General features: G+C 41.4%; 1 protein-coding gene across 1 annotated transcript in view; it reads right to left on the bottom strand.

Moving 5' to 3' along the window:
* SPAG1 (sperm associated antigen 1) overlaps window positions 1–27,216 on the bottom strand; it is an 82,720-nt gene that overhangs the window by 28,038 nt on the left and 27,466 nt on the right. Inside the window, exons 8-11 of the mRNA XM_058444571.1 lie at window positions 25,800–25,930; window positions 21,587–21,693; window positions 18,800–18,959; window positions 1–340 (exon numbers count right to left, since the gene is read on the bottom strand). Coding sequence (XP_058300554.1) covers window positions 1–340; window positions 18,800–18,959; window positions 21,587–21,693; window positions 25,800–25,930 — 738 coding nt within the window. The remainder of the gene's footprint in view (window positions 341–18,799; window positions 18,960–21,586; window positions 21,694–25,799; window positions 25,931–27,216) is intronic.

Raw genomic sequence — 27,216 nt, 5'->3', positions numbered from 1 at the left:
GAGTACTTGCCGGCCGCCTCAGCGAACTGCCCGCTTCGGAACTGCTCGTTGCCCTGGCTCTTCAGGCCGGCCGGGCTGACCGGGGCGGCGGGTTGGGGCGCGACGGAGTTCTCCGCGCCCTGCCCGCCGCCCGGATGCCCGGTGGCGTCGCCGCCCGCCGCCGCCGCAGAGGCCCGCCGCGGGCTCCGCTTGTCCGCGCCGGCCTCCGGGGTCTGGCCCCGCCGCGGCGCGCCCCTGGCGGGCCGCTTGCCGCCCTCGGCTTTGCCAGTCAGCTTCTTCTGGATGTTGCCCATGACGCACGGCTGGGCGGCGCGCGCAGCTCCCGCCGGCTCCGCAGGCTCTGTGAGGAAGTGGATGCGGGAAGTGAGGGTTTGCATCACCGGGAGCAGTTGCCGCGGAGGCCGCGGGGGCGCCCGGCGCGGAGGGCGGGCTCTGAGGAAGCCGGGTCGGGCACCGCCCCTGCGGGCGGAGCCGGTGCTGCCAGACCTCTAGGGCCAATCGGCCCAGTCCGCGCCCTAGGGGCCCCTGCGGCTTCCTGAAGACTCGGCTCCCGGGCTTTGGCCAGAAACCTACCCTGTCTGTAGCTGTTCAAGCGCTGAAGGGCCTGTGGCTGAAAACCGGCACCTCAGAGCCATCCCCTTCATCAAGCCCACCTGTCCAGGTAGAGCTTACAAAATACGTATTTTTTTGAATGGAGTTGCAAAAACTTGAATACAATTATAGTACCCAACACGGAGGCACCTTTCCTTATTTTAAAAGATTAGGAGAAAAAGATTTGAAAGAAAAATAAAGCGTAAGTGATTTTTAAGTCATTTTAAAAGTGAATTTAGCAAAAAAGTCACAAATTAGGCACCTAGTTTTTAAGCTTAAAGGGAGCCTTAAAAACACAGCAAATTTTCCCCCCATTGCCTTATTCAGACTAAAAATTTCTTTGATTTTGATTAGGAGTTCAGGTATTAATAGCTTTAATAATTGTTGCATCTATTTTTAAATACGAAAAGGATGTATAAATATTTAATTTATGGTGTCTTATCAATATTTAAAACAAAGCAATTAATCATTTCAAAGCACTGTTAAAAAGTACTTAAATATAGAGATTTCCAAGCTTTCTCTTTTAACGAATTGTTATCTGATTCTTAATGGATATATTTTCCATTCTCTTTCATGAATGGTAAAGCCAAGATTTTAAGCACAGAGACAGAGGGAATAGAAAAGCACAATTATTTAAGTGAAAATCAGTGGATGATCACCTTAAGACAAGCATCAAGTATAAAAACACATTAATAAATACTGTTTTCTATAAGCAGAATAACATCCGATTTGGACCACCAGCCAGAGGGATCTTAATTATTACAACAATAAAAAGATTTTGCTATAAAGATAAATCTGCAGATTAAACCCAGTAGGGTTATTAGAGTAAGGCTCCAGTTTTAATCTGGTTTCTGTCAGTCAGGTTCTCCACCAGAAACTGGGTGAAAGCACAAAAGTCAGGGTCAGCAGAAACAATGGTCAGCTTGGTATTACTTTCCACCCCTTTGCACAGTATTCCCTCAGGTCTGACCAATACTATCACTAAGGAGCTGCAGTTCATTTAGAACTTAATATGGGTCACATTAATCCTAATGCCAAGTATTATCATTCCCACTTTACAAAGAGGCAACAGAGAAACAAGAAGCTAAGGAATGCGCTCTAGTACACAGAGCTAGAAGCCAGCATAACTCGGATTTGTTTTTACTTTTATTATTTGTATGTATTTATTTTGACACAGGGTCTTGCTCTGTTGCCCAGGGTGGAGTGCAATGGTGCCATCATAGCTCACTGCAGCCTCGACCTCTGGGGCAGGCAATCCTCCCCTTAGCTTCCAGAGTAACTGGGACTACAGGTGAGAGCCAGCCACCATGCCTGGCTAATTTTTAAAATTTTTTATACAGATGAGTTCTTGCTATGTTGTCCAGGATGGTCTCAAAGTCCTGGTCTCAAGCAATTCTCTCTCCTTGGCCTCCCAAAGTGCTGGGATTGCAGGCATGAGCCACTGTGCCCAGCCATAACCCAGATTTGAACTGAATGCAAAGCATTCTTTCCTTAAGATTGAAATGGCTCTGAACAACTTTGATAGTCTCTGGACAGGTAAACAGAGGCCCAAACATGAAAGACTTGTGAGTTCTGTTAGGTGTTGGGATACCTGTGGGACAATGCAATGGAGCTGTTCAGGGGGTGGCTCCACATGTAGATCAGAGAAGTGGCCTTATCCAGAGACAGTGACTTGGGAGTTACTAATATATAAAAGTTTGGGGCCGGGCACGGTGGCTCATGCCTGTAATCCCAGCACTTTAGGAAGCTAAGGCAGGCGGATCACGAGGTCAGGAGTTCAAGACCACCCTGGCCAACATGGTGAACCCTGTCTTTACTAAAAATACAAAAATTAGCTGGGCATGGTATCGGGTGCCTGTAATCCCAGCTACTCAAGAGGCTGAGGCAGGAGAATCGTTTGGACCCCGGGAGGTGGAGGTTGCAGTGAGCCAAGATTGCACCATTGCACTCCACCCTGGGCAACAGGGCAAAACTCCATCTTAACAAAAAAAAAAAAAAAACGTTTGGGTGTGGAACTGGCAAGGTGGCTCACCCCTGTAATCCTAGCACTCTGGCAGGCTGAGGCAGGAGGATTGCTTGTGGCCACTAGTTTGAAGCAAGCCTGGGAAACATAGCAAGACTCCATCTCTACAAAAAATGAAAATAAAAGTTTGGATGTGGATGGGATCACTCAAAGGCTTACAAGGATCTCTGAGATATACTAACACTTAAAGGATGAACAGGAAAAATCTACAGTGTAGGCACAGAAATGCCTAGAAATGAGAGAAAAAAACAGGAGTGCATACTGCCTCAGAAACACCAAGAGTAGTTTGGGAAGAAAGGAGTCAACAATAACAACTATCAAAGGAATGAATGGCCAACAGTGTAGCCTCAAGTAGGGTAGTGTGAGTAGTTGATAGACCAAAAATCCTCAACGAAATACTAGCAAACAGATTCAACAGCATACTGAATGCATTATATACACCATGGCCAAGTGGGATTTATCCCAGGAATACAAAGGTAGTTCAGCATTAGAAAATCAATCAATGCCAACACACCTCATTAACAGAAAAAGTAAAGAATTGCATACATGATCCCACAATTGATGCTGAAAAGGCATGACAAAATCCAACATGCTTTCATGATTTAAAAAAAAAAAAAAAACTCATAAAACTAGGAATAGAAGTGAAATTCCTCAACATAATAAAGTATATTTATGAAAAACCCAGAGCCAACATCATATTCAAAGATAAAAGTAATGAAAGCTTTCCCCTAAACATCAGCAACAAGACAAGGATGCCCATTTTCACCACGGCTATTCAGCACTGTACTAAAAGTTGTAGACTGATCAATGAGGCACTAAAATGAAATAAAAGGCATCCAAATTGGAAAGAAAGTAAAAGTATCTCTATTCATAATTATATGATCCTATTTATATTAAAAAAAAGAATCCACCCCCTTCACCACCCCCACCAAAAAAAACTAGAGCAATAAACAAATTCAGCTAAGTTGTAGGATATAAGATCAACAAGCCAAAATCAGTGTTTCTATACACTAGCAATGAACAGAGCAAAAAGGAAATCAAGGAAACAATTATATTTATAATAGCATCCAAAAGAATAAAATACCTAGGAATAAATTTAACCAAGGAGATAAAAGTATTGCTTTAAGAAATTTTTAAAAAGACTTGAATAAATGGAAATATATCCTGTAATCATGGATAGGAAGACTTATTGTTATTAAGGTTAAAAATGTTAATGCTACTCAAAGCAATCTACAGATGCAACACAATCCTATCAAAACTTTTTGCAGAAATGGAAAAGACAATCCTTAAATTCACACAATATTGTAAGGAGTTCAGAATAGCCAAAAAGATCCTGAAAAAATAGAGCAAAATCAAATGACTCTCTTTTCTTCTTTTTTTTTTTTTTTTTTTTGAGACAGGGTCTCACTCTATGATATATTAGTCAGGGTTCTCTCTAGAGGGACAGAATTAATAGAGGGGAGTTTATTCAGTATTAACTTACATGATCACAAGTTCCCGCAATAGGCTGTCTACAAGCTTGAGAAGCAAGGAGAGCCAGTCCAAGTCTCAACAATGAAGAACTTGGAGTGTGATGTTCAAGGGCAGGAAGCACCCAGCACAGGAGAAAGATGTAGGCTGGGAGGCTAGGCCAGTCTCTCCTTTTCATGTTTTTCTGTCTGCTTTATATTCGCTGGCAGCTGATTAGATTGTGCCCACCAGATTAAGGGTAGATCTGCCTTCCCCAGTCCACTGACTCAAATGTTAATCTCCTTTGGCAACACCCTCACAGACACACTCAGAATCAATACTTTGTATCCTTCAATCCAATCAAGTTGACACTCAGTATTAAGTATTTCAACCAGCCCTTGTCAACATGAAGCTATATACATTTCCTGAGATTATACATAATCTTCAAATAAAGACAATAATAAGGTCATAATTACACCTAAAATAATACAACTATCCTTTGTACAACCAGAAATGCACCAATCCCCAACCCAAATACTACAATATAAAGTTAATACTTAAATGCCGATATGAAGTCAATAAATCTTATGTTACATGATAAAGGCAAAAGGAAATAAAATGAAGACATTTCTTAGTACAAACATATATATGCACAAACATGTTTTTAGCAAAAGGAGAAAATACTCATGACGATTACAATCCCTGTTTCTGCAGCTGGTCACATGGTCATAGCTGGTATTGATGACTACCTTCTTCTACTACCCATTCTGTATTCCCTTTGCCTTTGGCAAGCACCTCGGCAGGTCGTGATTTTTTTTCCTGATGGAGTGATCCAAACTTTCATTCCTGAAGGGTCTGGGCCATTTGTAGTCCTGGCTGGATTGGGCTATTTTAGTTTCCCATTGACCTTAATCAGAGGGCGTAGTAATACTAAGAGACGCCCTCATGGATCTCCTGCATTCCATGCATATTCTTCCTTACCTCCATTGTGGAGTAGACTGATTTTGTCTTGAGAGTCTGGGTCAATCACCCCAGCCAACACTGTGACTCCATCCTTAGCCGGTTGACTTAAAGGTAGGAGGAGCACAAAGTGTCCAGGTGGCAATCTTAACTTCCAGTTTAACAGGATCATTGTTGTGTCTCCTTGTGGCAGCATTCCTCCCTCTAGAACTAAGACCTCTAGGCCAGCAGAACGTAATGTCACAAGAACAGGAAGCAAAAATTTTGCTAGTGGATTGCTAGGGGTGATGGTGAGTGGTACCACTTCCACTTCCACCCCTTGATTCCTGGACCCATGAATCCTGGCTATGGGAGGAAGAGTACCATATATTGGACACTGATTCAGAGCATACACGGCCTTCCGGAGAACTTTGCCCCAGCCCTGCAAAGTATTGTCATCTAGTTGATGTTGTAATTGTGACTTCAAAAGGCCATTCCACCATTCTATCAATTCAGCTGCTTCAGGATGATGGAGAACATGGTAAGACCAGTGAATTCCATGAGCATGAGCCCACTGCCACACTTCTTCAGCCATAAAGTGAGTGCCTTGGTCAGAGGTAATGCCGTGTAGAATAACATGATGGCAGATAAGGCATTCCATGAGTCCATGGATGGTGGTCCTGGCAGAAGCATTGGGTGCTTCTTCCAAGTCCCTGACCATCCAGCCAAACCATTGGCTACAACCCATGAATCAGTGTATAATCACACATCTGGCCATTTCTCCTTCCATGCAAAGTGTACTACCAGGTGCACTGCTTGAAGTTCTGCCCACTGGGAAGATTTCCCTTCACTGCTGTCCTTTAGGGATGTCCTGGGAAGGGGCTATAGTGCTGCAGCTGTCCACTTTTGGGTGGTGCCTGCATATTGTGTAGAACCATCTGTGAACCAGGCCCTAGTCTTCTCTTCCTCTGTCAATTGATCACAGGAAACTCCCCAGGAGGCCATTGGTGCAGGCTGGGGGAGAGAAGGCAGGGTGGCAGGAGTGGAGACCATGGGCATTTGAGCCACTTCCTCATGTAACTTATTTGTGCCTTCAGAACCTGCTTGAGCCTGATCACATATAGACCACTTCCATTTGATGATGGAAGGTTGCTGTGCACAACCCACCTTATGGCTAGATGGGTCAGAAAGCACTCAGTTCATGATAGGCAGTTCAGGTCGCATGGTGACTTGATGACCCATAGTCAAATGTTCAGTTTCCACCAAAGCCCAGTAACAGGCCAAGAGCTGTCTCAAGAGGAAAGTAGTTATCTGCAGAAGATGGCAGGGCCTTGCTCCAGAATCCTAGAGGCCTCCACTGTGATTCATCTATGGGGGCCTGCCAAAGGCTCCAAACGGCATCCCTATCTGACACTGACACCTCAAGCACCATTGGATCTGCTGGGTCATATGGCCCAAGTGGCAGAGCAGCTTGCACAGCAGCTTGGACCTGTGGCAGAGCCTTCTCCTGTTCTGGACCCTGCTCAAAATCGGCCGCCTTTCAGGTCACTCAATAAATGGGCTGAAGTAACACACCCAGATGAAGAATGTGTTGCCTCCAAAATCCAAATAGGCCTTGTGACACCAGGCATTGTGTCTCTTTCTTGGTTGTAGGAGGGGCCAAAGGCCCCTTCACCTTAGAAGGAATATCTTCCTTCACCTTAGAAGGAATATCTCGACAGGCCCCATACCACTGGACCCCAGGAAATTTCACTGAGGTAGAAGGTCCCTGAATTTTGGTCGGATTTATTTCCCATCCTCTTGCATGCAAATGTCTCACCAGTAAGTCCAGTGTGTTTGCTACTTCTTGCTCACTAGATCCAATCAGCATAATGTCATCAATATAATGGACCAGTGTGATATCTTGCCGAAGCAAAAAGCAATCAAGCTCTCTCCGAATAAGATTATGACACAAAGCCGGACAGTTGATATACTCCTGAGGTAGGGCAGTAAAGGTATATTGGTAACCTTGCCAGCTGAAGACATATTGCTTCTGGTGGGCCTTATAGACAGGAATGGAGAAAAAGGCATTTGCCAAGTCAATGGCTGCATACCAGGTACCAGGAGATGTGTTAGTTTGCTCAAGCAATGAAACCATATCTGGTACAGCAACTGCAATTGGAGTCACCACTTGGTTAAGCTGACAATAATCCACTGTCATGCTCCAAGATCCATCGGTCTTCTGCACAGGCCAAATGGGGGAGTTGAATGGGAATGTGGTGGGACTCACCACCCCTGCATCTTTTTTTTTTTTTTTTTTTGAGACAGTCTCACTCTGTCACCAGGCTGGAGTGCAGTGGCACAATCTCGGCTCACTGCAACCTCTGCCTCCCAGGTTCAAGCAGTTCTCCTGCCTCAGCCTCCTGAGTAGCTGAGACTACAGGCGCGCACCACCATGTTCAGCTAATTTTTTTTTTTTTTTGTATTTTTAGTAGAGACGGGGTTTCACCATGTTGCCCAGGATGGTCTCGATCTCTTGACCTCGTGATCTACCCACCTTGGCCTCCCAAAGTGCTGGGATTACAGGGGTGAGCCACCGTGCCCAGCCAGCCCTATCCCTGCATCTTTTAAGTCCTTGATGGTGGCACTAACCTCTGCAATCCCTCCAGGGATGCGATATTATTTATGATTTACTATTTTTCTAGGTAGAGGCAGCTCTAGTGGCTTCCATTTGGCCTTTCCCACCATTAACAGCCTTCACCCTACCAGTGAGGGAGCTAATGTGGGGGTTCTGCCAGCTGCTAAGTATGTCTATGCCAATTATGCATTCTGGCACTGGGGAAATGACCACAGGATGAGTCCAGGGACCCACTGAACCCGCTGTAACTCCTGAGCTAAAACTCCATTAATTACCTGAACTCCATAAGCCCATACTTTAACTGGAGGACCACAATGATGTTATGGGTCTCCTGCAATCAATATCAGCTCAGAGGCAGTGTCCAGTAGTACCTGAAATGTCATTTCCCTTTCCCCAGTGCACAGTTACCCTGGTAAAAGGCCAGAGGTCTCCTTGGGGAAGGATGGGAGAAAGATTCACTGCATAAATTGTTGGTACTGTAGTGGGGTCCTTCCTCAAGGGGACCCAGCCTCCACTTCATTCAAGGGGTTCTGGGTCTGCAAACTGGCTCAAGTCTGGAAATTAATTGAGAAGCCATGATTCTCTGTTTTTATAATTCAAATTATTCTTTTGTCCATTTGACCTAGATGTTTTCTGCTTGTATAAATTAAGTAGGAATGCAGTAGGCTTCCTATCAATTTCACTTCTAGGAACACCGTGATTAATTAGCCAATGCCAGAGCTGTACATGAGTCAGACTATTCTGACTGCTGCTTTGCCTCTACTGTCCATTATGGTAGCTACGTCCACCTTGCTTTTGACGGTTGAGTGCCACCACTTGGCTCCTGCCACCTCAGGATCCAATTATTCCCATTGTATTTAAATTTTGTAGGTGAGTGACTGCAGTTCGCACTGTTAGATCTGACATACAGAGAAGAGCAATTACACGGCTCTTCAAAGATGCAGGTGCTCCCCTCACAAATCTATTTTACAAGGCATTCATCCAGGGTATATCTTCTGGACCCTCCCAGCTGGGATGAGTAGGTCTAAAGTGACCAATCCACTTCACCATCCCAATCTCCCTAAGCCTTTGGATCCCTTCCTCTACATTAACCCAAGGGAGATCAGGCATTTCCAGCTGGCTCACAGTGGGCCATCTTTTAATCCATAATTCAGCTAACCAAGCAAATAAACTATTATAACCTTTTTTTTTTTAACTCTCCAAGCTGCAACATTAAAAGCAGAGTCCCTACTTCATGGGCCCAAATCAATAAATTCAGCCTGATCCAACTCTATGTTCTTTCCACCATTATCCCACACCCTTAATATCCATTCCCATGCCTGTTCTCCAGATTTCTGTTTATATAAATTATAGAACTCAAACAGTTATTTTTGAGTGTAGTGCACCTCCTTATGGGTCACACTCTCAACCTCACCTCTAGGGGCCGGCCAGAGGTCCCTGGCAGGACTTTAGTCTAGTTATAGGTCTAGAAGCAAACAAGGTTGTTGGGGGTGGCTTCTGAGGAGAATCAACATTATCTTGCCTGGCAACTGCCTCAGGGGAGGCCATCACTGTTGCATCAGGCAGTGCAGGATTTATCTCCTCAGACAAAGGTGGAAAGGCTGATGGCAGCATGGATCAGGGAGGGGATGTTGCCACTACTGGGTATGGGGAACCTGTTCCTTCTGGCAAAAGAAAGGTTCATCAGAGTTTACAAATTCAGTGTCCCCAGTTTCATCAAGGTCCTCCTACACATCCCCATTCCAAGTTGTAAGGTCCCATTCTTTTCCAATCAATGCCTTTATTTTAATGGTAGACACCTGGTAAGGCTGTGTATGCACCTTTTGTTGCAGGTCAGCCACTCACATGATGAGAGCTTGTGTCTGTTTTTCCACAATTTCAGCTCTTTCTCTACAGGAGATAAGACTCTCACTCAGGGCAAACTTAGCAGATTTGAGGCTCAGTATCTGCTTCTGAAGCTGAGAGACAGAATCCCTGAGTTCATCATTTTCTTTCACTACTTTGTCCATTGAACTTAGGAGCAACCAACCAGCTTCATTGTGTTCCTTGGTTCTCCACCTATGGTCAAAGGTATTATGTATAGAGTCACTAAACTCACTGCCTCTCATGAGTGATGAATCAGGAGTGTCAAATGCATTTATTTTGCATAACTCTCTAAACACTTCACATCAAGGACTATCAGTGTTCTCCATACTATTAGAAGTAGAGTCCTTTGCATTTTTGGGTCTAATCATATTAAGCAGCCAACTCCAGAAACCCCAAAACCAACAAAAGAACTCCATCCTTAATATTCTGTTCCTCTAGAACCACTCCAGATACTAAAATCTATACTAGTCAGGTTTCTCTAGAGGGACGAACTAATAGGATATACATTTATTCAGTATTAACTTACACGATCACAAGGTCCCACAATAGGCTGTCTGCAAGCTTGAGGAGCAAGGAGAGCCAGTCCAAGTCTTGAAACTGAAGAACTTGGAGTCTAATGCTCGAGGGCAGGAAGCACCCAGCATGGGAGAAAGATGTAGGCTGCTGGGAGGCTAGGCCAGTCTCTCCTTTCATGTTTTTCTGCCTGCTTATATTCGCTGGCAGCTGATTAGATTGTGCCCACCAGACTTAATGTTAATCTCTTTCGGCAATACCCTCACAGACACACCCAGGATCAATACTTTGTATCCTTAAATCCAATCAAGTTAACACTCAGTATTAACCAGCACAAACGCCAAGGCTGGAGGGCAGTGGTAGGCTCAATATAGCCTCAAACTTCTGGCCTCAGCCTCCCAAAGTGCTAGTATTACAGGCGTGAGCCACTGCACCCAGTCTCACTCTTCTGGATTTCAAAGCTTACTAAAAGCTAGAGTAATCAAAACAGTGTGGTATTAGCATAAGGAAAGACACATAGACCAATGGAAAGGAACTGAGAGTTGATAAACCATACATCTATGGCCAGTTGATTCTTGACAAGGGTGCCAAGTCTATTCAATAGGAAAAGAACAGGTTTGTTTTTTGTTTGTTTGTTTTTTTAAACAAATGGTGATGTGACAACTGGATTTCCACATACTAAAAACAAACAAAAACAAAACAGAAAACAAAACTAAGTTGGACGCTCTTTTGGAAAAACTCTCAAACTGTTTTTCCTCTACTCTCACACCACCACAATAATCATCAACATAGAAGACTTTTGTGACCAAATGTGTGAGAGTTTATCCCCAGGCACCAAGCAGCGGATACTAGCTGGGCATCTTCCAGTTCAGTTCTGATGCTATATGCCTAGAGATAGTGTCAGATTCCACAGGATGAGGGCTCAGTCCCCAAGGCTGCCTCCTACTCCAGACACCAGTTACAAGTCCAGGCCTCCAGAACTTCTCACCAACAGGCTTCAAGTTAGGGTTCCCATGACCCCCCCTCTTTGAGTTCAATTAATTTGCTGGAGCAGGTCACTGAACTCCAGACAACATGTTTACTGCCTTATTACAAAGGATACTGCAAGGGTTACAGAGGAAGAGGTGCCTAGGGTGGCTAGGCACCTTCCAGGAACCTCCCTGTGTTCAGCTATCAGGGAGGAAAATTTTTGAAGTCAGCATTCCTTCCCTCAGAGTATGCAGCAGGACCCTCTCTGGGGAGGGTCTTCTGACCCGCAATCAGAAAGGCAGAGTAAGATTAGAGTCCTGCCTTGGGGAAGGTGAAAGGAGGTCTGGAGAGATTGTTTCCTGAAGCCTGAGATAGCCAGCATTATGACAAAAGTCTGTAACAAGGGCTATGGGAGTTGTATAAGCCAAGAACTATGACCAAAAACATATATATATGGATACACACACACACATAGGTAATACCATACACATTTACCTCATACAGTATATAAGAATTAAAATGGATCAATAATCCAATAACCTAAATACAAGAGCTAAAATCATAAAAATCTTAGAAAAACACAGGAGTTGCCCAGGCACAGTGACTCATGCCTGTAATCCCAGCACTTTGGGAGGCTGAGGTGGGAGAATGTCTTGAGCCCAGGGGTTCAAGACCACCCTGAGTAACACAGTGAGACCCCTGTCTGTACAAAAAATAAAAATGAAAAAATTAGGCAGGGATGGTGCCATGTGCCTGTAGTCCAGGCTACCTGGGAGGCTGAGGTAGGAGGATCACTTGAGCCCAGGAGTTAGAGGCTGCAGTGAGCTATGATTGTGCCACTCTGCACTTCAGTCTGGGCAACAGAGTAAGACCTTGTCTAAAAAAAGGAAAGAAGGAAGGGAGGAAGGAAGGAAGGAAGGAAGGAAGGAAGGAAGGAAGGAAGGAAGGAAAAAGAAGAAAACACAGGAGTAAATCTTCAAACATTGGATTTGACAATGGATTCTGATATATGATATCAAAAGTACAAGCAACAAAAGAAAAAAATCTGAAAAAAATCTTTCTTAAGGGGGGCTCTGAAAAAAAATAGATAAATTGGACTTCATATAAAAATTAAAAACTTGTGCATCCAGCAAAAGAAACTACCATCAGAGTGAACAGGCAACCTACAAAATGGGAGAAAATTTTTGCAATCTACTCATCTGACAAAGGGCTAATATCCAGAATCTACAAAGAACTCAAACAAATTTACAAGAAAAAACAACCCCATCAAAAAGTGGGCAAAGGATGTGAACAGACACTTCTCAGAAGAAGACATTTATGCAGCCAATAGACATGAAAAAATGCTCATCCTCACTGGCCATCAGAGAAATGCAAATCAAAACCACAATGAGATACCATCTCACACCAGTTAGAATGGCGATCATTAAAAAGTCAGGAAACAACAGGTGCTGGAAAGGATGTGGAGAAATAGGAATGATTTTACACTGTTGGTGGGACTGTAAACTAGTTCAACCATTGTGGAAGACAGTGTGGTGATTCCTCAGGGATCTAGAACTAGAAACACCATTTGACCCAGCCATCCCATTACTGGCTATATACCCAAAGGATTATAAATCATGCTGCTATAAAGACACATGCACACGTATGTTTACTGAGGCACTATTCACAATAGCAAAGACTTGGAACCAACCCACATGTCCATCAGTGATAGACTGGATTAAGAAAATGTGGCACATATACACCATGGAATACTATGCAGCCATAAAAAATGATGAGTTCATGTCCTTTGTAGGGACATGGATGAAGCTGGAAACCATCATTCTCAGTAAACTATCACAAGGACAAAAAACCAAACACCACATGTTCTCACTCATAGGTGGGAATTGAACAATGAGAACACTTGGACACAGGAAGGGGAACATCACACACCGGGGCCTGTCGTGGGGTGAGGGGAGTGAGGAGGGACAGCATTAGGAGATATACCTAATGTAAATGACAAGTTAATGGGTGCAGCACACCAACATGGCACATGTATACATATGTAACAAACCCGCACGTTGTGCACATGTACCCTAGAACTTAAAGTATAATAAAAAAAAAAAAGTCAAAATGAGTTGCTGCACCCTAAAAAAAAAAAAAAAAAAACAAAAACTTCTGCATCAAAGGAAATTATCAAAAAACTTAAAAGATAGTCCACAGAATGGGAAAAGTACTTGCAAATAATATTTAATAAGGGTCTAGTAAAAATGGACAAAGAGGGCGGGCACAGTGGCTCACGTCTGTAATCCCAGCACTGTGGGAGGCCAAGGCAGGTGGATCACCTGAGGTCAGGGGTTCGAGACCAGCCTGGCCAACATGATGAAACTCCATCTCTACTAAAATACAAAAATTTAGCCAGGCGTGGTGGTGGGAGCCTGTAATCCCAGCTACTCGGGAGGCTGAGGCAGAAGAACTGCTTGAACCTGGGAGGCAGAGGTTGCAGTGAGCCGAGATCATGCCATTGCACTCCAGCCTGGGCAACAAGAGCAAAACTCCATCTCAAAAAAAAAAAAAAAAAAAAGGCAAAGAACTTGAATAGACATTTCTCCAAAGAGGAAATACAAATAGCCAATAGGGATTGAAGAGACAGTCAGCATAATTAGTTCTTAGGAAAATGCAGATTAAAACCATAAGGAGTTACCACTACATACCGATTAAGATGGCTATAGCCAAAAAGGCAGACAATAACAAGTGCTGGCAAATATGTAAAGACATTGGAACCCTTATTGCAGGTGGGAATGTAAAATGGGATAGCTACTTTGGAAAACAGTCTGCATTTCCTCAAAGTTAAACACAGAGTCAGTATATCACCCAGCAATTCCACTCCCAAATAATGCACAAGAAAATCTAAAACATCTGTTCAAACAAAAATCTGTACATGAGCGTTCATGACAGCATTATTCATAATAGCCAAAAAGTGGAAACAACCCAAAGGTCCATCAACTGGTGAATAAAGAAAATCTGGTATTATCTACACAATGGAATATTATTTCTACATAAAAAGGAATGAAGTACTAATGCAAGATGCAACATAGATGAACCTTGAAAACATTATGTTAAGTGAAAGACAGATACAAAAGTCTACATACTGTGATTCCATTTGTATGAAATACTCAAGATAGGCAAATCCATACAAACAAAAGTAGACTAGTGGTTGCCAGGGGCCAGGGGAAGGGTAAAATGGGCAGTAACTGCCAATGGGTATGGAATTTCTTTTGGGGATGATAAAAATGTTCTGAAATTAGATTGTGGTGATAGTTGTGCCACTTCATGAATATACTAAAATTCACTGAATTTGCAAAGGATGGATTTTACTATATATGAATTATATTAAAATATTTTTAATGCTTATCTTACCTCACTTTTGACAACAAAGGGTACTATTTTTTCTATCTCAGCCAATTTGGTAGGAAAGAAAAAGAATCTATTTAATTTTCATTTTTATGAGTAATACAAAGTTTACTGATCATTTCTATTTCTTCGTTAGTGATTTGTCTGTTTGTATGCTTTGCCCAGTTTTATACTAGCACCTCATCTTTTTCTTATTGTTTTGTAGAAACTTTTCATATTATAAGGTTATCAACCCTTTGCCATCTTTCCTAGTTTGTCATTTGTCTTTTAGTTTTTTTTTAGGCGCCTAACATATACATGTTTTTCATTTTCACATAATCAAAATTATTCAGCTTTATGATTTTGTTTGTTGTTTGAACTCCTGGAAATCCCTGACTTCCACCCTCCTGATCCTGCCAGTTCTAGCATAAGAGAAATACTGATCTATATTTTATTCTTCTGTTTGTGAATGACTTTAATTTTCTTAGCTTTCATTTTTAAGTAGCAACACCAGCAGCACTGCAAAGGAGGGTAGATGCTCACTTTCCTCTGATTGTGTCTCTGTAAGGATATAGATGGAATAAATACCAAATTCTTCGACAGCTACAGCTGTATGGTGATGGCCACTTCTTTCTTCTAAATGATCTCTACTAGAGAAGGCAAACAGATAGGGAGCTTCCAGGAAAAAGCCCATGAACTCAAATCCCCAAGTGTAATCATCCTGGCCAACAGGCAATTTGTTAATACTGGCCCTTAGTAGGAGAGGCAAAGAAAGCCTATCAATTGTCTTATCTCAGCACCTGACACAGAGTTGGTGCTCAATAATTGTCAGTTGTTAAATTAAATCCATCAGTTATGTTATACCCTAGTCGGGATGAACTGGGCCTGGCCAACCGGAGTGGAGTTCATAAAGGGACAGCATTACCAGCCAAGGTTACAAAACACAAATTGCTGCCTTTTTCCATGGTCCTGGAACATACCCCATAATGACTGGGAATTCTTTCCTGGAATGTGATGAGATGGAGAACCACATGTAAAGATTCCAACTTGATAACTTTCCTCTGGGCTTTAACGTGATTTTCCTAAAAGTGACTGGGGTTGCTTCTCTTGTGTCCAAGGCTCTAGCACCTCTTTTCACACTCTATCCAACAATGTAACTTGTTTGAATGTAACTAGTTCAGTGTAACTACAGGTGAATGTAAACTAGTTCAATTGATTTCATTTTAAGATGAAAAGATTATGTCTGAGTTTCTGGCTATTTATCTACTTCATCTCAATTTACTTTGCTGATAAAAGAGAACTTACTGGTCTTAAAATTTATATTATATTATTTTTCTAAAAAAAAGATGGGGTCTCGTTATGTTGCCCAGGCTGGGATTGAACTTCTGGCCTTAAGCAACCCTCAGCCTCCTGAGCTCCCTGGGACTATGAGTGCATGCCACTGTGCCTGGCTTAAAAATTATATTCTTTCTATCAGAAAGAAACTTACAGCATTCACTGCTTATATTCGGAGGAGAAATTCTCAAATAAATATTCCAAGCTTCTGTCTTGAGAAACTATCTTAGAAAAAGAGGAGCAAGCTGAGTGCAGTGGCGTGCCTATAGTCCCAGTTACTCGGGAGCCTGAGGTGGGAGAATCTTTGGCCCAGGAGCTTGAATCCAGCCTGGGCGATATGGCGAGACTCCATCTCAAAAAGAAAAAAAGAAAAAGAGAAGCAAATGAACATAAAAACAAGCAGAAGGAAGAAAATAATAAACAGTGATCATAGCTGTAGTGAGCTATGATCACACCTCTGCACTCTAGCCCGAACAACAGAGCAAGACCCTATCTCTGAAAAAGAAAAACTTACAAGAAACTCTTCAAGACTTTGACTTAGGCAAAGTGTTCATAGACATAACATCAAAAGCACAGTCCCTTTAAAAAACTGGATAAATTGTACTTCTACAAAATGAAAAACCTTTGCTCTGTAAAAGACTGTTAAAAGAATGAAAAAAGCTACAGACAAAAAATTTTTTCAAATCTCATATATAACAAAAACCTTGCATCAAGATTATAAAAAGAATTCTCAGGACTTAACAGTAGGAAAACAACAACCCAATTTTTGAAAATTGGTGGAATAATTTGAAGAGACACTTCACAAAAAGTAATATAGAGATGGTAAAGATTCTCGTCAGGAAAATGCAAATTAAAACTGATGAGAAACCACTATACACCTAATAGAATGGGTAAAAAGGGAAAACAATATCAATACCAAATGCTGGCAAGGAGGCAAGGACGAGAAGCATCTAGAACTCTCATATGTTACTAATGGCAACGCAAAATGGACTCTGGAAAACAGTCAGGCAACTTCCAATAAAGTTAAACATATACTTGCCATATGACCCAGCAGTCCCACTCTTAGCTATTTACTCAGGGGAAATGAAAACATATGTTTACACAAAAACCTGCACATGAGTGTGTATAGCAGTTTTTACTCATAATTACCGAATACTGGAAATAACCTGAATGTCCTTGAATAACCGAATGTATAAACTTTGGTACAACTATTAATGGAATGCTACTCAGCAGTAAAAAGGAATGAGAATGATACATGCAGCTACATGAATGAATCTCAGTGACATGCTAAGTGAAGGAAGCTAGACTCAAAAGATGACATACTTTCCAGTTCCATTTATAGGACATTCTGGAAAAGGTAAAGCTATAGGAATAGAGAAGAGCTGGGGTGAGGGAAGGGTTTCACTGAAAGGACAGCAAGAAGGCCTTTTTGGGTGGTAGAACTGTTCTGTATCCTGACTATGGTAATGGTTACATGAAACCGTACATGTATTAGAACTGTATATTCAAAAGGTCCATTTTTACTATATATAAAATTTTTAAATAACAATTTCAAAATAATAGGAAGTAATATAGTTTATACTTCATCTCACTTCAGATAAGATTTAAAATGGTTTCCTTTAACTGTAAGACATATGGTTAATTATGCAAAGCTAAATATAAACCCTAAGAAGATTTGCTGCCAGATCGTATTTACAATCTGGCTAAAAGGCAAGCCTGAATCCTTGAAAAACTGGTTACCTTAATTTCTCCCTTTTGAATCCTTTTTATGTTCTCTCTTCCTTCTCACCTCTCTGATTGTCTTCCTCTTTCTCGCTCCCTCCCTTTCTGTTCCTTTGTCTTTATCCAATCTTAACTGATTGTATTTTAATCTGAAGTGTACACATTACATTCTTTTTTGTCACTTAAAAAATTAAAACTCGTTCTTTATTTTTAGAATGGAATGAACTGAACATTTTGTATCTCTCTCAAAATTAGAATATTCTGTCAAATTACTTACAAGTTGATTTTTACTTGTGAATGATTTTCAAAATTGATAATATCTCCCCTTCCACTGCCCCGCCACTGCCAGTTGCTCAGGTGTTCTCAAGAAGGAGGGAAAAATCTTTTTTTCTTTTTTTGTTTTTTGAGATGGAGTCTCGTTGTATTGCCCAGGCTGGAGTGCAGTGGCACCACCTTGGCTCACCACAACCTCCGCCTCCCAGGTTTAAGCCACTCTCCTTCCTCAGCCTCCTGAGTAACTGGGATTACAGGTGCATGCCATCACACCCAGCTAATTTTTGTATTTTGAGTAGAGAGAGGGGTTCACCATGTTGGCCAGGCTGGTCTTGAACTCCTGACCTCGTGATGCACCTGCCTCGGCCTCCCAAAATGCTGGGATTACAGGTGTGAGCCACCACGCCCAGCTGATGGAGGGAAAAGTTTTTATGTCCCTTGTCAAGTGAGGAGGCAAATCTTTCCCCTCAAAGTTGACATAACTTTCGATGTTTTATATTATGAGGATAACCCTTTATCTAGTCTAGATTCTCTTAAAATATTGTTTCAAGTGTTAAATTATATATTTGTTTTGATGTTTACATGTTTTGATGTAGCTTGTTTTGATGTTTATATGTAGTAGCACGATGCAGAAGAGCTGAATATTTACCAAAATAAAAGTTACGTTTTTTAACTTTTGCATATTTAAAATATTTTTGAAAAACACACACAGCAATTTTCTAGTAATGCATTCATTTTTGGCATATAAATGGGGCTACCCATACCTGTTTTGAAACCAACACATTTGTTTGCAATCAAGTAGATACATACAAAACAATTATCAAAGAGAGATATTTAAGGTTAACTTGCAAATGGTTTGCGTCAAATAAACACAGCCATTTACATTTAAAGGTGGTGACCAGGAATTAAACTGAGCACTAGAAAAAGGTGACAGGTTAAGAAGGAAAATGGGTTTGAGAGATTCTACCAAGCTGTATTAAGAAAAAGATGAGCGAAGCTGGCTTGTGAATTTACAAGGCAAAGCTAGAAAAACTTTGGTAGATTACGAATTTCTGTACAAATAGAAAAATTGAGCCAGCTCATCATATAAAAAGGCAGTCTTTTACATAACCTAAATAGAAAAGATATTTTACTCTTATCTCCACCGTCATCTTCATGTTTTCTTCCACTGTCTTTTCCTTCTTCATCTTCGGAGTTTTCTATTTCCTGAATAACCATCCTTTTCCCTTTGGTTTGAGTCTTAGATGCAGCTTCAGAATTTTTCAGATCTCTTTCAACCTCTGACAAGGTTTTCTGCAACACAATTACCATATTAAAGAAAATATTTTCATTTAATAATAAATATAACCATTCTTTCAGGTAAAAACATAAAGATGTTGAAAAATGAATACAACTAAGACAAGGCTTTTTTTTGGTGGCCTTTGATTGTAATCATACATGTCCACTGTAAAAACACACACACACACAAAAAAAGCAGTGTAACAAGTATAAAAAATAAGGAAAAAATCACCTAAAATCTTGCCATTCAGATACTACTATTAACATTTTGATAATCATCTTTCTAGATGTTTCTATGCATATATACCCACAGAGATGTATAGTTTTACACAAATGAAATCATGCTACATATGCCGTTTGTTTATTTAAAATATAGAGATGAGGTCTCACTATGTTGCCCAGTCTAGTCTCAAACCTGTGGGATCAAGCAATCCTCTCACCACAGCCTCCTGAAGTTCTGGGATTACAGGCGTGAGCTACCACACCCAGCCCACATTACTGTCTTAGAGTAATGCTGAAAATTCTGAAATATTTTATGCTGACTCTAATGAAAAACAGATATATCATCCTTTGTTGGATATACGATTTTCAAATATTTTCTCCCAGTCTGTGGTCTGTGGCTTTTTGTTTGTTTGTTTTGTTTTGTTTTGTTTTGTTGTTGTTGTTTTTGAGACAGGGTTTCCCTCTGCTGCCCCGGCTGGAGTACAGTGGTGCAATCACAGCTCACTGCAGCCTTGACCTCCCGGGCTCAAATTATCGTCCCACCCCTGCCTCCCAAGTAGCTGGGGCTACAGGCCCACACCACCATGTCTGGCTAACTTTTTAAATTTTTTGTGGAGATGAAGTTCAGCTGTCTTGCCCAGGCTGGTCTTAAACTCCTGGGATCAAGTGATCTGCCTGCCTCAGCCTCCTAAAGTGCTTGGATTACAGGTGTGAGCCACCATGCCCAGCTGTGGCTTGTCTTTTATTCTTCTAATAGTGTCTTTGAAAAGTAGATGTTTTAAATTTTGATGAAGTCCAATATATCAACTTTTTCTTTTTATGGATTGTACTTTTCATGTCTTACATAAGAAATATTTGTCTAAGGTCATGAAGATTTTCTCTTATGTTTTCTTCTAGAACTTTTATATTTTATATCTTACATCAAAAAGTATATGATCCATTTTCAGTTAATCTTTGCATATGGTTAAGATAAAAATGCATTTGAAACCAGGCACAATGGCTCATGCCTGTAATCCTAGTACTTTGGGAGGTGGCGTGCAGCTATACAGGAGGCTGAGATGGCAGGATTGCTTGAGCCTAGGAGGTGGAAGCTGCAGTGAGCCATGTTCCCACCACACTACAGTTGAGGCATCAGAGCAAGGCCCTGTCTCAAAAATAAATAAATAAACATAACCATTACAAAAAGGAAATACTAAGCCAGGCCCTAAGCCTAAACCTAAAATGTTGACTTGACAAAAGCAGCTGATATTCTAGGAACATTAGCTGCTACTCAGAGACAGTGGGATAGGTAACCCAATAGGTGTATGTGGAAACTTAGTAACCATTTCTCCATGGGTTTCTCTTATTTCTGACTATACTGCCAGCAGAGGCACTAAACCACCTTCTTTCTGGACATCTCTAAGGATGTCTGTACTGAGAACAACCTTGGCAAACAGAAATAGTATTCATCTGCAGCGGAGAAGGCAGGTGTGTTGGCTCTCCAGTGTAATAAAGGTGATGCTTCCCTATGGAGCAGAGATTGGGCAGGTTTGCTTATACCCCGTCATAAAAGAAGCGGGTTTCCTAAATTTTTGTTTGTTTGAGATGGAGTCTCACTGTTGCCTCGGTTGGAGTGCAGTGTTGGCCAGGCTGGTCTTGAACTCCTGATCTCACGTGATCTGCCTGCCTCAGCCTCCCAAAGAGCTGGGATTACAGACATGAGCCACTGCACCCAGCTGGTTTCCTAAATTTTTGATTTGTCAGCCATCACCTAAATCCATTGAGTGTGCAACATCCATCTGGGCCACTCTACGTCACCCCTGTGGGACTTGGGAGCAAGGGGAACTGACATGAACGTGAAGCTCATCTGCTTGGAGTAACAAAGTCTTTTGTGTTTGACTCAGGATATCTTGTATCCTCTGGTAGGCCACCTTGTTCATTTGTAAGCAGGGGAAAATCTCAGTTCTTGACACTTACCTCTACTCTTTAGGCCTGAATACAGATCCCCTAAGTGTATAACTGAGTCAGTCTGCTCAGTCAGGTAGCACATGCTATCAATGATGCTGTGCTTACCATGCTCCTTACAGAGAGAAACGCTCTTCAATGGCCACAGAGTTCACCCCTAATCCTACCTAGGAAGGTACCTTCTATACCACTCCACATGGCTCAGAGAAAAACATTGCCTACAACACTATAGGAAAAAGAAAAATTGATATTTGTCTTTCAGAGGAAGGTTTATAGTTTTGAAAAAAAATTTTAAGATTCTGCTTTCTTCCACTTCAAATAGATGTTAACGTTTTGGGGTGTCTGGAATATACCTACCTTTTAAAGCTGTGACCTAATCTTCAACATAATTTGTTTGGGAAGATTGATACCACTTTAAAATAAATACAGAAACAGCCAACTACAGAATTAGGTGAGAAATCACATTCTATACTTACCTTGGCCAAATCATTATCAGGCTCAATATCTAGTACTTTACTCAAATCTTCTATAGCTTCCTGGAGCTTGTTTTGATGTTTATATGTAGTAGCACGACGCAGAAGAGCTGAAAATTTACCAAAATAAAAGTTATGTTTTTTAATATGTGGCATTATGGTTACAACATATTTTGCAAGTGGAAGAATATGAGCAGCACAGAATACTTTAGGATGTAATTACCCAAAGCTCAACTACCCCCTTTTTCATGTTGATACACACATAGGAGATGACACTGAGGTACATAAAAGAGGCTGCATCAGCCAGCTGTCCCCTCTATAACAACCGTCTGGCCCTCTGGCAGCCCCAGGCCCCGCCAGCTTTTCCAAGGACTAAGAGATTTCATACCTCAACCCTTCACAGGCAACACACTGTATTGCAATATCGGAATGATTTTCACTGATAATAATCCTTTCCTTCTTATAATTATGGCGAGTATTATTTAGCCACTTTTTGAAAACATAAAATCCCTTATCAAAATTTAGTATATTGGCTAGGCACAGTGGCTCACGCCTGTAATCCCAACAATCTGGGGGCCTGAGGTGGGCAGATCACTTGAGGCCAGGAGTTCAAGACCAGCCTGGCCATCATGGCAAAATCCCATCTCTTCTAAAAATACAAAAAAAATTAGCTTGGCTTGGTGGCACACATCTGTAATCCCAGCTACTCAGGAGACTGAGGCAGGAGAATTGTTTGAGCCTGGGAGGTGGAGGTTGCAGTGAGCCAAGATAGTGCCACTGTACTCCAGCCTGGGTGATGGAGCAAGACTCTGTCTCCAAAAAAAAAAAAAAAAGTATATTACTGACCAGTATCTAGCTCAGAATATGGCTCATTAGTGACATCTGTATAGCAATCTCTAAAATGATTATAAGGAGTTACTTAGCATAGGGAACTGAGAGAATCCTGATGATTAAGTCAGTTAGGTCCAGAAATTAAGCACTTTGATAATTCGCATTTGATTTTTTGGGTACGTTGCAATGTATAATTTGATAATTATGTAATACTGACAATGAATGCCTCTCTAGACTCATCATTAACTATTATATAAGGAGAACTTTGTGTAATAAGTCATTACTTTGAAAAAGAATCAAGTTTGGTAATTCTGAAAAGTAAGAATTTTTTTTTTTTTTTTTTTTTTTTGAGACAGAGTCTCGCTCTGTTGCCCATGCTGGAGTGCAGTGGCACAGTCTCAGCTCACTGCAACCTCTGCCTCCCAGGTTCAAGCGATTCTCTTGCCTCATCGTCCCAAGTAGCTGGGACTACAGGCTCATGCCACCACATCCAGCTAATTTTTTTTTGGTATTTTTAGTAGAGACAGGGTTTCACTGTGTTAGCCAGGATGGTCTCGATCTTCTGACCTAGTGATCCGCCTGCCCCGGCCTCCTAAAGTGCTGGGATTACAGGCATGAGCCACTGCGCCTGGCCAAAAAGTGAGAAATTTTATCTGACATATTTTAATATGCTATTTTAAAACAAAATTATAAATTCGACCAATTTGAATTTTAGTCTTAGAATGAGCTATGAAAATCTAAATGATAAATCATTTTGTTATAAATTTAAAGTTGCAGCACTGCACTTTAAATATAATTTAGCTATTGCTACTGCTACGCAGATTTCTGAAGGGAACTTCCATGAAGAAATATTCATGACATAATGATTATCCTTTTTTAAAACTTTTTATTTTGGAATAATTGGAGATTTACAGAAAAGTTGCAGAGATAGAGAGAGTTCCTGTGTCCCTTAACTCAGCTTTACCTAATGCTAACATATTATTTATCTTTTTTGAAACAGAGTCTTGTTCTGTCGCCTAGGCTGAAGTGCAGTGGCATGATCTCAGCTCACTACAACCTCTGCCTCCCAGGTTCAAGCAATTTTCCTGCCTCGGCCTCCCAAGTAGCTGGGACTACAGGTGCCCACCACCATGTCTAGCAATTTTTTTAAAATTTATTATGGGTTTTTTTGAGATGGATTCTTGTTCTGTTGCCCAGGCTGGAGTGCAGTGGTGTGATCTCGGCTCACTACAACCTCCTCCTCCTGGGTTCTAGTGATTCTCCTGCCTCAGCCTCCCAAGTTGTTGGGATTACAGGTACCTGCCACCATGCCCAGTTAATTTTTTGTGTTTTTAGTAGAGATGGGGTTTCGCCACATTGGCCAGGCTGGTCTTGAACTTCTGGCCTCAAGTGATCCACCCACCTCAGCCTCCCAAAGTGCTGGGATTACAAGCATGAGCCACTGCACCCCTCCATTTTTTTTTTTTTTTTAATTTTTAGTAGAGATGGAGTTTTGCTATGTTGGCCAGGCTGGTCTTGAACTCCTAACCTCAGGTGATCTGCCCACCTCGGCCTCCCAAAGTGCTGGGATTACAGACATGAGCCACTGCGCCCAGCCGAGACTTTTGTTAAAATTAAGAGTTAATACATGTAAAGTGCTTGGCACAGGGCCTGGCCGAGCAGTGGTATGGGGTTGGCAAAACCTTCAGTGGGCTGCTGCCTAAAGCTGGGAGCCCAGCCATACTCTGTGACAGAGACCAGCTTGCATAAAACACAGGCCAAACAGGACTTTATTGGTAAATGGAGGGCAATCCATGACAATGACAGTGGCAGGTGATGCACCAGGCTTCCCCTTAGCACTCCCATGGCTTCTGCCACCTCCACCATGTTTATAGGCAAAAAGGGATACATTCCATGTGAAAAAAGTGTTTATATTTATTTGAATCCATAAAAATTTAAAGAAATATAATGTGTCTATTATAATCTATGTCACTCCCTCTTGGAATGACTCCTTGATAACAGAAAAGGAGAATAGAGTCTGATTTGCATATTTCAGGCCTGAACCATGACAAGGGGGTCAGTCAGAGGGGCAGGGAATCAAAACAGTGCAGGTTTTTGGCAGAAAGAGTCAGTTTTGGACAAATTTAATTTAGAATTAAGTTATTCAAATTATTAACTTAAAATGAAAATTAAATTATTTATAGCAGGCCAGGCTTGGTGGCTCATGCCTGTAATCCCAGCACTTTGGGAGGTCGAGGTGGGCAGATCACTTGAGCTCAGGAGTTTGAGACCAGCCTGGGTGACATAGGGAAACCTCATCTTTACAAGAAATACAAACAAAATTAGCCGGGTGTGGTGGCACATGTTTGTAGTCCCGGCTACTTGGGAGGCTGAGGTGGAAGAATTGCTTGAGACTGGGAAGTGGACGTTGCAGTAAGCCAAGATTGCACCACTGCACACCAGGCTGGGTGACAGAGTGAGATCCTATCTCAAAAAAACAAAAACAGGCTGGGAGCGGTAGCTCATGCCTGTAATCCCAGCACTTTAGGAGGCCGAGGCAGGTGGATCACCTGAGGTCAGGGGTTCGACACTAGCCTGGCCAACATGGTGAAACCCCATCTCTCTACTAAAAATACAACAATTAGCCAGGCATGGTGGTGCACGCCTGTAGTCCCAGCTACTTGGGAGGCTGAGGCAGGAGAACCACTTGAATCCAGGAGGCAGAGGTTGCAGTGAGCTGAGATCACGCCACTGCACTCCAGCCTGGGTGACAGAATGAGACTCGGTCTCAAAAAAACAAACATACCAACAAACAAAATTATATATAGTCACCTAGGGGGAAATATCCACAAAGAAGCTGGGAGAAGGTTCTAGAGGTCCACTGTGGGCTTATTATTTTATTATATTTATAAATACCAGAAAATCTACATTAAGTTATACTTAATTTTTTTTGGAGAAAAAGAACATTCAAATGAAAGCTTGAGTTTTTTTTTTGGAGACACAGAGTGTTGCTGTGTTGCCCAGGCTGGTCTCAAACTCCTAGACTCAAGCAATTGTCTCACCTTGGCCTCCCAAAATTCTGGGATTATAGGTGTGAGCCACTGTGCCTGGCCAAGATAATTCTCTTTTATTTTTGTTGTTTTTGGTTTTTTGTTTATTGAGATATTTCTTTAAAATATATATGTATTTTATTAAATCCTCTGGGATTATTAGCTACTTCAGTACAAATAATCAGGGGCTTAACTTACAAGTTCAACTTAAAAGCAACTTTATGAAGTTGTTGATTCACATACAGAAATTTGAGTTTATCTGAAATATTTTTAATGTAAACATTACAAGTATCTACAAATGGTCTTTATTAATGGATCCTGCTGTAAATGTACAAGAATTCTATAATATTTTTTACCCTTTACGTTTCCAGGTTCTAACTCCAAGACCTTTTCACAATCCTGAAAAGCACTATTCCAGTTCTGTAATTTGATTTCTGCTTGAGCTCGATTGTTATAGGCAACTACAGTGGGAAGCGCTGATATGCTCCTAGAAAAGAAACAGTTACTGGCAACAAGCAAGCCTAAGGTAAACATAAGAATGTAGAGAAATTCAGCTTAAGTTATACATAAAACAATTATAACCTGTCTATGGGCTGAATTGTATCCCCCAACATTCATATGTTGAAGTCCTAACCCCACAGTATCTCAGAACATGACTGTATTTGGAGATAGGGTCTTTAAAAAGCTAATTAAGGTGAAATGAAGTCATGAGAGGGGGCCCAGATCCCATTAAAGTGGTTTCCTTATAAGAAGATATTTGGACATACATGTGTGGAGAGACTGTGAAGTCACAGGGAGAAGATGGCCACCTGCAAGCCAAGGAGAGAGGCCTAGAAAAAACCAACCCTGCTAGCTCCTTGATCTCAAACTTCCAGCCTCCAGAAGTGGGAGAAAAGAAACTTCTCTCGTTTAAGCCGCTCAGTCTGTGGTACTTTGTTACGGCAACCTTAGCAAACAAATACAGCCTATATTATCAAAAATAATAAAATACAATTTTACAAGCATACTAAATCAATATTTAAACAGATGCTTAAATATCCAGTTTATAGCCTTAAAGTTAACTCAGGCTTTAGAGGCATTATGGGAATTTAAATACTCATAGATCTGGAATCTGAGCTTTAGTTACTAGAATAAAAAATGAAGGTAGAAAAAGATAAATACCTATAGATCACCTTAAAAAAACCGTTGATGTAAGTTAACATCAAATATCAAGTATCAAACACATTTTTTGAAGCCAGACATGGTGGCTCACCCCTGTAATCTCAGCACTTTGGGGGACCGAGGTGACAGCATGGCTTGAGGCCAGGAGGGGTCGAGACCAGCCTGGGCAACATCGTGAGAGCCTGTCTCTACAAAAAATACAAGAGAAAATTATCCAGGTGTGGTGGCTCACACCTGTAGTCCCAGCTATTCTCAGGAGGCTGAGGTGGGAGGATCCCTTAAGCCCAGGAGTTTGAGGCTGCAGTGAGCTATGATCACTCCACTGCACTCTTGCCTGGATAACAGAGTGAGACCCTGTCTCAAAAAAAAAAAAAAAAAAAAAAAAAAAAAAAAAAAAAAAAAAAAAAACCTGTCTCAAAAAAAAAAAAAAAAAAAAAAAAAAAAAAAAAAAGAATCTGCCCAAGGTCAGAAAGTGGTAGTCTGAATTCCCTTAACCATCATACTATGCTGCTTTAATTCTTCAACTATATGACTCCTCAAAAAAGAAGAAAGGAGTTTTATAACCTGTAATAGACAAGAGAATCTCTAGTATAAATCTACAAGAAAAGAAAG

The sequence above is a fragment of the Hylobates moloch genome, unplaced genomic scaffold (genome assembly GCF_009828535.3).
Source record: "Hylobates moloch isolate HMO894 unplaced genomic scaffold, HMol_V3 SCAFFOLD_9, whole genome shotgun sequence".
NCBI lineage: Eukaryota > Metazoa > Chordata > Mammalia > Primates > Hylobatidae > Hylobates > Hylobates moloch.
The sequence above is the reverse complement of the archived record's forward strand: the minus strand, read 5'-3'. Positions and strand labels throughout refer to the sequence as shown.